At 40.6% G+C, this 15,053-nt stretch overlaps 1 protein-coding gene across 1 annotated transcript; it reads left to right on the plus strand.

Moving 5' to 3' along the window:
- The first annotated feature begins 9,206 nt into the window (after nucleotides 1–9,206).
- On the plus strand, nucleotides 9,207–14,944 carry LOC104116538 (uncharacterized). Its single transcript, XM_009627415.4, has 6 exons — nucleotides 9,207–9,641; nucleotides 9,725–9,773; nucleotides 9,870–9,921; nucleotides 13,193–13,356; nucleotides 13,567–13,680; nucleotides 14,098–14,944. Exons 1-6 carry the CDS (start codon nucleotides 9,283–9,285, stop codon nucleotides 14,251–14,253), a joined length of 894 nt encoding a protein of 297 aa, XP_009625710.1. The 5' UTR covers nucleotides 9,207–9,282; the 3' UTR covers nucleotides 14,254–14,944.
- The last annotated feature ends 109 nt before the right edge of the window (nucleotides 14,945–15,053 follow it).

The following is a 15,053-nucleotide window of genomic DNA, read 5'->3' on the forward strand; positions in this document are numbered from 1 at the left end:
TTATAAGTCATATCAACATCCAACTAAAACGTGCTATAATATAATAAAACATGGGACAGATCACCGATATACTTCCGGAGCATAGAAACATGAAATACTGGATGCATACTCGACAATCTAGGTGGCAAGGCAAGCTTGTAAGCCACTTCCCCGATCCTCTGAAGTACCTCAAAGGGCCCAATGAACCGAGGGATCAACTTGACCCTCTTCCCAAACCTCATAACACCCTTCATGGGTGATACCTTCAGTAGAACTTTCTCCCCAACCATGAAAGACACATCACTGACCTTCCTGTCAGCATAACTCTTCTGCCTAGACTGCGCCGTGCGAAGCCGCTCCTGAATTAATTTCACCTTGCCTAATGCATCCTGGACCAAGTCTGTACCCAAGAGTATAGCCTCACCCAGCTCAAACCATCCCATCAGAGATCTACACCGCCTCCCATATAAAGCCTCATACTGAGCCATCTGAATGCTCGACTGATAATTGTTGTTATATGCAAACTCAGCGAGCGGCAGAAACTGGTACCATGAACCCCCAAAATCAATGACACAAGCACGTAACATGTCCTCCAATATATGGATAGTGCGCTCGGACTGTCCGTCCGTCTGAGGGTGAAAGGATGTGCTCAACTCAACCTGAGTACCCAACTCTCGATGCACGACCCTCCAAAACTGCGATGTAAACTATGTGCCTCTATCTGAAATGATGGAAACTGGGACACCATGAAGGCGAACAATCTCTCGGATGAAAATCTCAGCCAACCGCTCTGAAGAATAAGTAGTACCAACTGGAATGAAGTGCACGGACTTGGTCAGCCGATCCACAATCACCCAAATAGCATTGATCTTCCTCGAAGTCCGTGGGAGCCCAACTAAGAAATCTTTGGTGATCCGCTCCCATTTCCACTCCGGAATCTCTAACTTCTGAAGCAACCCACCTGGTCGCTGATGCTCATACTTCACCTGCTGGCAATTTACGCACCGAGCTACATACTCCACTATGGCCTTTTTCATTCTCCTCCACCAGTAATGTTGTCTCAAGTCCTGATACATCTTCGTGTCACCCGGATGAATAGAATACCGCGAACTGTGAGCCTCCTGGAGAATCAACTCACGCAAACCATCTACATTGGGCATACATAGCATGCACTGCATCCTCAATGCACCATCATCCCCAATAGTGACCTCCTTAGCATCACCGTGTTGGACCGTGTCCATAAGGACAAGCAGATGAGGGTCCTCATACTGACGCTCCCTGATACGATCATAAAGAGAAGACCGAGAGACCACACAAGCCAATACTCGACTCGGCTCAGAAACATCCAATCTAACAAACTGACTAGCTAAGGCCTGAACATCCAATGCCAATGGCCTCTCTGCTGCTGGAAGATATGCTAAGCTCCCCAAACTCTCCGCCCGACGACTCAAGGTATCAGCCACCACATTAGCCTTCCCGGGATAGTACAAAATTGTGATATCATAGTCCTTAAGAAGCTCTAACCACCTCTGCTGACGCAAGTTAAGATCCTTCTATCTGAATAGATTGTGCAAACTCCAATGATCAGTGTAAATCTCACAATGGACCCCGTACAAATAGTGCCGCCAAATCTTCATGGCGTGAACAATAACTGCTAACTCAAGGTCATGGACATGATAGTTCTTCTCATGGGTCTTCAACTGGAGCGAAGCATAAGCAATCACTCTACCCTCCTGCATCAGAACACACCCAATACCTATCCGCGAGGCATCGCAATACACTGTGTAAGAACTAGAAGCTGATGGCAGAACTAGAACTGGGGTCGTGATCAAGGAAGTCTTGAGCTTCCGAAAGCTCTCCTCGCACTCATCCGACCACCTGAATGGGGCACCCTTTGGGGTCAATCTGTACAAGGGCGATGCAATAGATGAAAAATCCTCCACAAAACGACGGTAATAGCCCGCCAAACTAAGAAAACTCCTAATCTTCGTGGTTGAGAACGGTCTGGGCCAACTCTGCACCTCCTCTATCTTCTTCGGATCCACCTGAATACCCTCACTGGACACCACGTGCCCCAAGAACGCCACTGAACTAAGCCAAAACTCACACTTGGAGAACTTTGCATAAAATTTCTCCTCCCTCAATCGCTGTAACACAACCTTCAGATGCTGGGCATGCTCCTCCTGGCTACGAGAGTACACCGGGATATCATTAATGAATACAATGACGAACGAGTCCAAATACGGCTGAAACACATTGTTCACCAGATGCATGAACGTTACTGGGGCGTTGGTTAGCCCAAAAGACATCACAAGGAATTCATAATGGCTATATCGGGTCCTGAAAGCTGTCTTAAGAATATCCGAGTCCCGAATCTTCAGTTGGTGATACCCTGACCTCAAATCAATCTTGGAGAACACTATCGCTCCCTGAAGCTGGTCAAACAAAATCATCAATACGCGGCAAAGGATACTTGTTCTTGATTGTGACCTTGTTCAACTGTCTCTAATCAATGCACATTCTCATAGTACCATCCTTCTTCTTCACAAATAGAACTGATACACCCCAAAGTGACACGCTAGGCCAAATAAACCCCTTATCAAGGAGTTCCTGAAGCTGCTCCTTCAACTCAGCTGGTGCCATACGGTACAGTGGAATAGAAATGGGCTGAGTGCCAGGCACCAAATCAATATCCCTGTCGGGCATCATGCCCGATAGGTCTGCAGGAAACACATCCGGGAAATCTCACACCACCGGAACATAATCAATAGCAGGGGCCTCTGCACTAACATCCCTTACAAATGCCAAATAAGATAGATAACCTTTCTCAACCACCCGCTGAGCTTTCAAATATGAAATCACTCTACTGGAACATAGTCTATAGAGCCGCTCCACTCAACCCTCGGCAAGCCCGGCATTGCCAACGTCACAATCTTAGTGTGACAATCTAGAACAACATGATATGGAGACAACCAATCCATACTCAATATCACATCAAAATCGACCATACTGAGCAGCAAAAGATCCACTCTGGTCTCCAGACCCCCAATAGTCACCACACATGACTGATATACACAGTCCACAGTAATAGTATCACCCACAGAAGTAGATACATGAACAAATAAAACTAAAGACTCACGTGGCATATCCAGAAAATGAGCGAAATACGAGGAAACATATGAATAAATGGAACCAGGGTCAAATAATACAGAGGCATCTTTATGGCAAACTGAGACAATATATGTAATCATAGTATCTGCAGCAATGGCATCTGGTCTGGCAGAAAGAGCATAGAAATGGGCCTGGTCGCCCCCTGATCGGCCTCCCCCACTCGGGCGACCCCTAGCTGACTGGGATCCGCCCCGAGCTGGCTGAGCGGGTGGTGGGGGGGGATGGTGCTGATGACATAGACGGGCTCCTATGCGGAGTTGGACCTCCCACTATACATGGACACTCTCTCCTCATGTGTCCAAACTCCCCACACTCATAACAACTCCCCGGTGCTGGTGCAGGGGACTGAAGGGAGCCCCGAGCACCGGGATAACTGGTAGAAGGACCTGGCATAGGCGAAACCTGACCCGATAGAGCATGGGACGAACTCTGCACTGGGAGGGCACCGAGAGATGAATGACCCTGCTGATAACTGTGAGAACCATGGACAGATGATGCACCACGGTGACCTGGACGACCCGTTTGAGCATGTCTGAAAGGACAACCTCTACCGTGCTGGAACTGACCCCAAGAAGGAGCACCGCTAAATCCTCCCTGTCCACGAGGCCTCTTGGCCTCCCTCTCAACCCTCTCCTGACTACGAACCATCTCAATCTGACGAGCAATGTCGACAACATCATCAAAAGCAGCACCAGACACTCTCTCTAGTCATAAACAATCACAACTGATAAGTGAGGCCATTTATAAACCTCCTGATCCTCTCCCTGTCTGTGGGAACCAACTAGATAGCATGGCGGGCTAACTCCGAGAATCGCATCTCATACTGCATCACAGACATATCACCCTGACGAAGCTGCTCAAACTATCTACACAACTCTTCTCTGTGGGACCGAGGCACGAACTTCTCCAGAAAGATAACGGAGAACTGCTGTCAGGTAAGGGATGATGCGTCGACCGGCCTACACCTATCGTAAGCCTCCCACCAACTGAATGCAACCCCAGAGAACTGAAAGGTAGTGAACGAGACCCTACTGGTCTCCAGAATACCTGCCGTACGGAGTATCCTCTGACACCTATCTAAGAAACCCTGTGCATCCTATCTCTCTGCACCACTGAAAGATGGAGTCTGGAGTCTCCCAAACCTCTCCAATCTACGCTGCTCATCCTCAGGCATAGCAGGAACCACATAGTCCTGAGCAGCTGCAATCGGTTGGGCTGGGGGTGCCCTCGGTGTCTGGAATCCCTGTACCACCTGCTCTTGTGTGCGGGCAGCGGGAGTTTGAGCACCTCCTCCGGCCTGAGAAGTGGCTGTTGTGGCCGGAACAGAGACCGCCTGAGCAAGACTGGTACACGCTGTCAGAATCTGAGCTAAGGCCTCCTAAAGGCCTGGAATCACAATAAGCACAGGTGGTGCCTGAGCTGGTGCATCAACAATTGGAATCTGGTCCTGATCTGGGGCAACTGGTAGATTTGCAGGTACTGCCCCAGCTGTTGTGCGGGCTGCACCTCTGCCCCTACAGCAGCCTCTACCGTGACCTCGGCCTCTCGCGGCCCTGGCTGGTGGTACTGGTGGCTATCCATCCTGTCCGGCAGTACGAGTCCTCACCATCTGTTAGAGAATGAAACAACAAATGTTTAGTTACTAGAATCAACAGTTTCGCACGACAAAAATTCAAGAATGTGGAGTTTCCTAAGGGTTCTGCAGCCTCTCGAATATAAGTACAAACGTCTCTTTACTGATCCGCAAGACTCTACTAAAGTTACTCATGACTCGTGAGACCTATGCAACCTAGGCTCTGATATCAATTTGTCACAACCCAAATACCCAACTAGTCGTGATGGCGCCTATCGTGGAACTAGGCAAGCCGACATTCTCAATATGCTTTCAATATATAACAAAAGTGAGCTAAAGCAATTAAACTAACTGAAGGTTTACATAATAACGGGGTAAAAACCCAAAACATAAGTGCAGAATGATAGCCCGACATCGGGGTGTCACTAAGTCACGAGCATCTAACAACTAATCTAGAAAACAGAGTCTACTACAGTCTGTGCCAAAATGCCAATACAAAAGAGAAAAGATAATAAGAAAGGAGAAACAAGGACTGCGGACGCCGGCAACTACCTCGTAAGTCTCCGATAATTAGCTTGCGCATGAACTCAGCGACCGCCAGAACCGTACATACCTGGATTTGCACATGAAGTGCAGGGTGTAGCATGAGTACAACCAACTTAGCAAGTAATAGAATTAAATAAGGAATTGAGAAGCAGTAAAGAACTATAATAATACAGATCATTTCAAAAGTTTTCAGTAAAGAGTGGACATGCTTTCAAATCCAGTGGTATAAGTCAAATCAGTTCGAGCTCAAGTAAAACAGATATGAATCTTCCAGAAATTTCACAACAACATCATATAGCAACTAAGAGCAACAATAAATAAAAGCACGTACAGCCTCTCAAGGCCGCAGTCACTAAACTCATCTCAACAGCTCATGCCCTCAGCTCTCAACCCTCAATACATACTCTCAATAGGTACCTGCACTCATTGGGGGTGTACAGACTCCGAAGGGGATCCTTCAGCCCAAGCGCTATATTATTGCGTCGCGCAGCCCGATCCAATATTGTTGCGGCGTGCAACCCGATACAATATTGTTGCGGCGTGCAATCCGATATATATATATATATATATATATATATATATATATATATATGAGAGAGAGAGAGAGAGAGAGAGAGAGAGAGAGAGAGAGAGAGAGAGAGAGAGAGTCCGAAGGCTTGTTGCAGCGTGCAACCCGATCCATATACTTCACATCTCGCAGCTCGGCATTCAGGCCCTATCTCAATCACTAACCTCTCCAGCCCCTCGGGATCACATAATATCATAATAACCAGCCCAAGCAGAAAATACAACAAGTATCAACAAGAAATGAGAGGAAACAGAGATATAACACACAAGTAAGACTGTGACTGAGTACAAGACAACAATTAGCAATTAATTACACAAGTATATGACCGTTGCGGGTCCCAACAGTGATATCATATGGCCTAAGCATGGTTTCTAACATGAAACACATTCAATTGCTCAAAGACAAGGAAAACAAGTAATAACAATGGCTATTCGACTTTACATTCTCACGGAATGGACCAAGTCACAATCCCTCACTGTGCACACACGCACGTCCGTCACCTAGCATGTGCGTCACCTCCAAATATTCACATTATACAAATTCTCGGAGTTTCATACCCTTAAAACCTGATTTAAGACTATTACTTACCTCAAACCGAGCAAATCTCTACTCCGAAATGCCTTTGCCTCTCAAATCGATCTCCAAACGTCCCGAATCTAGCTACAAGTAGAACAATACAATCAATATAGGCTAAATGAATCAATTCCACAAGGAAAGTACTAAATTATAGCCAAAATCCAAAATTGGCCCGAATCGACCCCCGGACCCACGTCTCGAAATCCGACAAAAGTCACAAAATCCGAAAGCCCATTCACTCACGAGTCTAACCATACCAAATTTACTCAAATCTGATAACTAAATCCAATTCAAAACCTCAAAATCCCAACTCAAGAGTTCTTCCTCTTTTTTCCCAATTTCTCACCCCCAAATCACAAATTAGATGATAAAATTAAAGATGAAATCATAGGATTTAACCAAATCCAAGTAAGAATCACTTACCCCAATCAACTCCACAAAAATCCCTTCAAGAATCGCCTAATTCCGTGTTCTCTAGCTCAAAATATGCAAAATGGGCTCAAACCCTCATTTTTGAAATTAATACTACTTGCCCAGATATCCTTCATTGCGATCGCGGAACATTTCTTGCGATCGCGAAGCTCAACTATGCAGCCCCATATTTTTACCCTACGCGAATGCGGAATCACCCATTCGATCGCGAATCACTGCCTCTTATACCTACGCGATCGCATAGAGCATTAGCCACACCTCCCCTCCTGCTCAAATCCTTCTACGCGAACGCGACCTTAGCCACGCGTTCGCGAAGCACATCTTCGCACACATACGCGATCGTGTTCATTACTCTGCGATCACATAGAACAAACTCACCTCTGCCCCAAATAAGCTTACGCGATCGCGAATGAATCACTGCGATCGTGTACAAGGAAACCAGGACCTGCTGAAACTAAAATTTCAGCTATCAAGCCAAGTCCAAAAATGATCCGTTAACCACCCGAAACTCACCCGAAGCCCCTGGGACCTCAACCAAATATACCAACACATCCCAAAACATCATACGAACTTAGTTGAATCCTCAAATCACCTCCATCAACATTTAAAACACGAATTGCGCACGAATTCAAGCCTAATGAACTTCGAAAATTTTAAATTATACAAACGACACCGAATCATACCAAATCACATCTGATTGACCTAAAATTTTGCACACAAGTCATATTCAATATTACAGACCTACTCCAGCTTCCAGTATCAGAATCTGACCCCAATATCAAAAAGTCAACCCCCCGGTCAAACTTTCCAAAAATCTCACTTTCGCAATTTCAAGCCTAAATTAGCTACAAACCTCAAATTCATACCCCGGACACGCTCCTAAGTCCAAAATCACCCAACGGAGCTAACAGAACCGACGAAACTCCATTCCGGAGTCGTATTCACACACTTTTGACTACGGTCAAAATCCTGAGACTTAAGCTTCCATTTTAGGTACTAAGTGTCCCAAAACACTCCAAAACCAAAAACAAGACCTCCCGGCAAGTCACACAAGAATAAACAGATAGGGAAAAAATAATAAATGGGGAATCAGGGCTAATACACTCAAAATGACCGGCCGGGTCGTTACATAACCACAGGAGTTTTCAATGTTTGGTTAATTGCTCTAAACTTGTTCCATTTACTGTAGTAGTATTCTTTACCTGTGAAAACCGTTTGGAAATTTGACAAAAGTTCTGATGTTGATAGACCTGCTCCTTAGCCTTTTGAGGTAGAGAAAAAGGTTCACATTGAAACAAGGACGAAACTGGAAACCAAACGGTTAAATCCCGTGACTGAGCTTAGGGCAGGTAATGGAAAGTCATTAATCCAACAACTCAAAGTTAGAAAATTTATTTTAGTTTAACTCAAATTTATTTTTCTAATATCAATGTAAACCTTTTTCATACAACTAATCATATAATATACAACTTATCTACAACTTATCTACAATATTATGTATACCAAGTTATATACAACTACAATATCATACCATTTAAATATAATTTTTATACAAATTTTATACAATATGTCTTTTATATATTTTGTATCTGATTTATACATAGTAAAAATAAATTTCATACAACTAATTATATATTGTACAATTTATCTACAACTTATCTATAACTTTCATATATTATTTCTACCTAGTTATATACAACTACAATATCATACAACTTAAATATAATTTTTATACAATATTGTTCAACTTTCATACAATATTTAAATAAAAATATATATATAAACAACATAATACAATTTACTTATAATTTTACTACAATTTCATAAGTATAATGTATATCATGTCTTCTTCTTCGTCTTCTTCGAATTTCAATCTGAAATTCAGCCAAAATCAAGTTTAATTTTCACAAAAAAACTCTCAAAATTGAGATATAAACTCCAAATAATATTCCCAATGGTTTGCAACAACACCCAATCCAAACAAATAATGGTTTTTGAAAACCCAAATTCGAATTTAAAGCTTCAAATTTTTTTAATGGCTGTCAATGGTGGAATTGCTGCTCTCTTTTTCTTTGCTCTATATTACTGGAATTAGGGATTGAGAGATAGAGAGATAGAGAGACGTATAGAGAGAGAGACAGAGAGAGAGCGTGCAGGAGTGAGAGAGAATAAGGATGATAAATAATTATTTTTTAATATTAAAAAATACTTATTTAATTTTTAGAGCGTATATAATTGATAAATTTGTATATATATGATATAATTTAATTGAAACTTGAGTAAGTAGGATAACAAAAATTAAAATAGTCAATTCTCCTTGCGTGTTGTACATTTTCTCCTTATTTTGACAGGGAGGCCCAATTCCAAATATAAGTTCCTGCATAAAGCTTCAAGGCCGTCTCTTCCAACGGGAAAAGCTAACACAGTTGCAACAGAAATGGCTCATGTAGTTAAGCCTCTAATGTATTGGCCAAAATGGCATCACTATTTATACGTTCGCGCCTCATTCATCCACCTGGTTCAATCACCAATTCCACTCTTCTCGAGCAGCAATGCCCGTCAACCGCCGTTATCCACGGCATCACATTCCGCTTTCCGGCAAGCTCATTTTCGTGCCGGCGCCGCCATCAAATCGCGTGAAAATTCATTGCCTTTGGATCCATCGGAGAGCGACAGTGATTCCGATGGCAAATCAAGGAAGAGTCGCAACGAGAAGAAGCGAGAAGCTCGACGTGCTGTTCGCTGGGCCATGGATTTAGCTAAGTTCTCTCCTCCTCAAATTAAGCGCATTCTCAGGTACAGTGAGAATTTCCTGATTACAATTGACAAAGGATATAATTTAGTGTTTAAATACTCTTATATTTTGGTTTTCACTGTAGAGTGGCTTCGACGGAGCAAGAGGTATTGGACGCCGTCCTGCTAGTCAAGGTAAATACTTTTGAAGCTTTATTTCGAGCAATTTTGAGATTTTATTGCTTCTTTTTCGTGGTCAGTTATGAATTTATGCTTGCTTGTTTGCCGCAGAGACTAGGTCCTGACGTTCGAGAAGGAAAGCGAAGACAATTTAATTACATAGGTATGCTTCAAAATGCTTACTTGGATTCATTTAGAGTTTTACGTAGTCATCTTTTCGATTATGGTTGTTGATCAAAATGTCCTTTTGACAAATCTTTAAGTGCATCATTCTGAATTCAGATATGCTAAATTGTAACTTATATTAGTACCTTTAGTAGTTTATAAAATATCTCAGATATATCCAATTTAGGTTCAAAGGTTAGTCAATGTTGATTACTTTGATAAGTGAAAAGGGACTTGCAAATTAGCATTGTGGAGAACTGTTTTAAAAGGTAGCAGATAATCAATAGCATTTGGGAGGAGAGAAGGCGAATGGATGAAGTGCTAGGATTTAAGGAAGGAGTATAATAGATTTCATTCAATGAATTTGGAATTCACAAAGCTTAAATGCTTTACAGCGGGTCTGAATATGAAGTTTAAATTTACAATACAAACTCGAATCATAGACCCTTTCATCCATTATTTGGATTCATTTCAAATAACACCTATAGGCTATAAACATGGCATATGAAATTCATAAATATGCCATCGCCTCTTATTAGCAGATGTTTCTATCCAAATGGGTGTATTGCTTTCCTTGACTACTAAAGGATGGACTCGTTAACATGAACGCTAGAAAATGTTAGAGACAATGTAAATTTCACTTCATAATTTACCTGTCCACAGTAAAACTATTCGAGAGAGAAAAGTACCCTTGGAGTTGTTTCTTACTTTCTGGTGCTTATCCCTCAAATTACATATTCTACTTTCTTAGTGCTGGTGCTTTTTTTATTTTTTATATAAGGCAAGTTTTTAGTGCTGGTGCTATCATAAACCGCCCTTCTAATGATTTTGTAATATTAGAGACAATTCATGAATTAACAACTCAAAAAGAGGGAAGCATTCTTTGTCCAATATTTTTTATAAGGTTTTATTATCGTCATATATAATCTAAATTTTCTCCATATTGTTCGACCTCTGACCTAATAAGCTTCTCAGTTGTCTTTGTCTGACTCAAACAACTATGGGATCTATGGTCTTTGCCATCTGATAAATTCAGTTGTAACTGATTTATCTTTAAGCTCTCTTTAGTCCTCAATTTTGTGCTATGCAAATGAATACTTGTGTGACGCAAAAAAATAAACAAGAATTGTTGAAAAAAGTTTTATGTCGCCTAGAATCTTCAGTGCTTCATACATTTTGCATCCAGAAAAGCTAATATTTTATGAGATGTAATAGGCTGCTAGAGGATTGAGAAGCAAAAAAGGTAGAACTGAGTAGTAGGAATGCTTGTGTGAAACTGCCTTTTGATCTAATGCATAATTGTTCAATAACTTCTCGAGTTCCTCTTGCAAGTTTTTCATTCTCACATTGGTAAGTATTTTGGTCATTGTAGTGGGATTCCATGATAGGTTCAAAGGATAGGGCTCAAAGGAAAGTATGTCTCTTTGCTACAAAATGGAGTTGATAAACAAATTTGTTAGTTAAAGTTGATGCACCCAAAACGTAAATGGGATTGCAAAATAGCAAATTGGTAAACGGAAGTAGACACTCCGAAGTTTAAGCTGCTTAATACTTAATAGTATTTCATACTAATGGAAAAGGAAGTAGTGGCATACTGTAGAGTTTCAATAGTTTAGTCGTTGGGAACTGCGCAGGGTAACTGATTAGTTATTACAATCTAAGTTTAATTTGAATCCTCGTAATTTCTCTATCTCATATTTTTAGGAGGTTCATGCAACTGGAGGGTAAACACTAAACAGTAATACTGCAGTATCGTCACTCAGTCGAAAGAAGAGCAATCAACTGAATACTATTCTTGGGCAGAAGCACATAACAAATGATAAATTTGTACTTTTGAGAAGGGACATTCTAGTGAAAAAATTGTTGGTCTATCACTTAATATTTGACCTATATACTATCCGTTATTAGGAAGATCCAGCAATTATCCGTTATTAGGAAGATCCAACAATTATTTATAGCTGTTTAAGTTCTATACATGATTATAACAAAAGAAATAATCTGAAAATTGGATATCCCTTTTGAATTCATTATCTACATCCCGCCTTTTCATTTCTGCATTTGTGCTCGCTCCAGGCCTCTGTTTTAAAAGGCGTTTCTGGGGCGAGGCGTACCAAAAACGCCCCGGGGCGATGGTGTGGGGCGAAAGTCTCAAGAGGCGTATGCCCCGCAATTTGGGGCGTACGCCCGGGCGTTCGGGGCGCGTTTTTTTAGTAAGGAGTAAGCCCCAGAGATTTTTTCAAATTAAAACAAAATTTGTTGAATTAGTCCTTCATATAATACCTAAATTCTCAAAAGTGAGTTTGGTAATTACTCAAAAGGTTTAAAAAGGAACTCAAAAGTATTAAATTTAAAAGTAAAGACCTTTTTTATTGATTTAAGCCCTAATTCATGGTTTTTCCAAATTTTTATCTTGTCCGTAGTCTGCTAATATCTCCCAAAAGCAATGAATATTTAATTTTTTTTACAAATACAAAGAGAACTACATTTTTCTTCATAGCAGCAAATTCAAAGTTCAAATTGCAGGTTAATCATCCTTTTTGTTCCTCCATATAAAAAACTTTATTCTTTTAGACTCAAATTACTTGTGCTTGTAAGTAACGTATAATAGATTGTTTTGATTAGTTTTTTGTGGGGATGGAGCACAGATATATATAGTGTTCTTCAATTTTTATGCAATTTTACCTGTTTATAAATATTAATTGTCATTATATTATTTTATAAAATATTAAAAATTAAATACCTATGGGGCTTACGCCCCGTTGAGGCATATGTAAAACGCCCCGCCTGACGCCCACGTCTTTTAAAACACTGCTCCAGGCCATAGTGAATAAGCTTGTCATATTTTTTACCCCATTTTTCTCTAGGACAGTGGTGCTTTGTATGATTGATTTGTAAACTGTTCATTCCCATGATAAAAAACCATAAAGTTCAGTATTAAGAGTTGTGGTTTATTAATTGATTGATTGTGCATAGTGTTCTTGATTCATAATCTATATTACTAAATGTGGTGGTATAAACTGAATACCGTGCAATTAATGTTGTTATCTATCTGCATTTTACAAAGAGATGGTTTACTTTAATGATTTGAATCCTAAAATCTATGGGCTCATAAACCTTGGAAATTGTTTTCTGAATATTGTTGGGCTAAGTTCACCCTGGAAATGTTTGTGGCGTGATAATTTCAGTGTATTCTCCTGAAACTTTTGATTACGAGCAAATGATGTATGTCCAAAGATATATGCTCACAATGTGATACAAATTCATGTTAGGTAGATTATTGCGGGATGTTGAGCCTGAATTGATGGATGGTTTAATTCAGGCAACAAAAGATGGAGACCAAACTAAATTTCAGGCTTTATCTGGTTCGGAACTTTCGGCTACTGAAGATGTTGATGAAGAAGTTGAAGCGACTGACTATGAGGATGAAGAAGATGTACGGCATAATCTCAATCCTCTTGTTTTCTTTTCTCAAAACAATCTGACGGAGTCAAAACTCTTTGGCTGCTTTTCTGTGTTAAAATTTGTGACAGAGCATAACAAACTAAGATCGCTAATTTTTTCCTGTAATTACATGGAACCAGGTTAGCTGGAACACAGGAAATGCTACATCTTTAACTCTTGCTTCCTTTTTGTTTATTTTCAGGATTCTGAGGATGATACTGCTTTAGCTGATAGATGGTTTGATGGCTTGATCAATAAGGACGTTGACATCACAAAAGAAATCTATTCACTAAGAGAGGTTGATTTTGATCGCCAGGTTAGTTCAGCTGCTTATGTGCGGGTCTGGAGTTATTTTTCCTTTTTCCTTGAAATTTTGGTTTTTTTGCACATGATTTTATGATTCTTGTGCTTAATCTCTTGCCTGTATATGTTCATCCCCGAAGACAAATAACCAGTAAAGGGAAACTAGACGAAGAACTAAAATGGATAAATCAGTTTGCAGGCTGTCTAGTGTGCACTCTAACCTATAACTCTATAATTGTTAGCTTGGTTAACTGTGCGTTTCATCACTGTAAACCTAAAACTGTCAACTTCCTTACACTGTTTATATGGAATATGCTGCCCCTATTTGAGAAATTAAATAAAAATTATGTGCCTTTTGTATGAAAACTACAATTTGTTTGTCTTGCCGGGGCGTATTATTTATCTAACTATGTCTTAATCTCTTGTACAGGAGTTACGTGGTCTTGTTAGGAAAGTACAATCGATACGAGAACATCGGAGCAATTCAGACGAGGACGAAGGGAAAGTAAATAGTGATATCGTTCGTGCTGAAAGGTCCCTCACCCGTTTCCTTCGAGGCCTAGCCAAGCAGCTTCCAGCTGAATAGAGTATCAGATTCATCTGGGAGCATTATGCTACCGCATGGCCATCAATAGATCCTCAAGAAGTACATTAAAGTGTACTCGTCATTCTTCCTAGTACATGCATGTACTATCTGGAAGTTAGATCTCATTTTCTGCCCCCCTAGCTTCTTATTTCCCCTCTATTATTTTTGTCTATTTTTTTTTTGTTGGGGGGGGGGGGGGGGGGGGGGAGATTAATCTTATTGCTATAGATCAACATCCACTGTCTAATGCCATGAGCCATATTATTGCTGAACTTTTGTGTGCGACACTACTACTGGAGTATTTAAGTTAAAATCTTAAATATTTGCATAATCTTTGGCTGATAGATGACATGGGATTGAGAGCTTGTTTGTCTTGATTGAAAACGACAATGAAAAAATTCTTGTAGTTTCAATCTGTCATTCCCTCTTTCTGCATCAGCTGACGGTAATGAAAGAGGAGTGGCTGGCTGCTACGGTTGCTTGGAGTAATACACCACTCATTGATTGAAGGACAAAGACATTGGTGACATTTGCGTCGGGCTTATGCTATACAGGTAATGTATTTTGTTGAGAAACTCTGATAATAGAGAAAATTACATATTGTCAAAATACATTGCTTTCAATTGATGTTTCACTTTCACATTGTAAGACAGAACATATGAGTCATCTCTAACTTTATTTTGCTGATTCATCGGACTAATATTAGAATTTTCTAAGTTAAATTTCAATATTAACGGCAACAAGTTTAACACATGATTCATCCTAGATATAAAGAAATACTTCTCCTAAAGTGGCTGCTC

The sequence above is a fragment of the Nicotiana tomentosiformis genome, chromosome 4 (assembly GCF_000390325.3).
Source record: "Nicotiana tomentosiformis chromosome 4, ASM39032v3, whole genome shotgun sequence".
Taxonomy (NCBI): domain Eukaryota; kingdom Viridiplantae; phylum Streptophyta; class Magnoliopsida; order Solanales; family Solanaceae; genus Nicotiana; species Nicotiana tomentosiformis.

Coding starts and splice junctions, on each gene's coding strand:
- LOC104116538 (XM_009627415.4), top strand. CDS start 9,283: ATGGCTCATGTAGTTAAGCCTCTAATGTATTGGCCAAAATGGCATCAC. Junction 9,642..9,724: donor CAAATTAAGCGCATTCTCAG/GTACAGTGAGAA, acceptor TTTTCACTGTAG/AGTGGCTTCGACGGAGCAAG. Junction 9,774..9,869: donor ACGCCGTCCTGCTAGTCAAG/GTAAATACTTTT, acceptor TGTTTGCCGCAG/AGACTAGGTCCTGACGTTCG.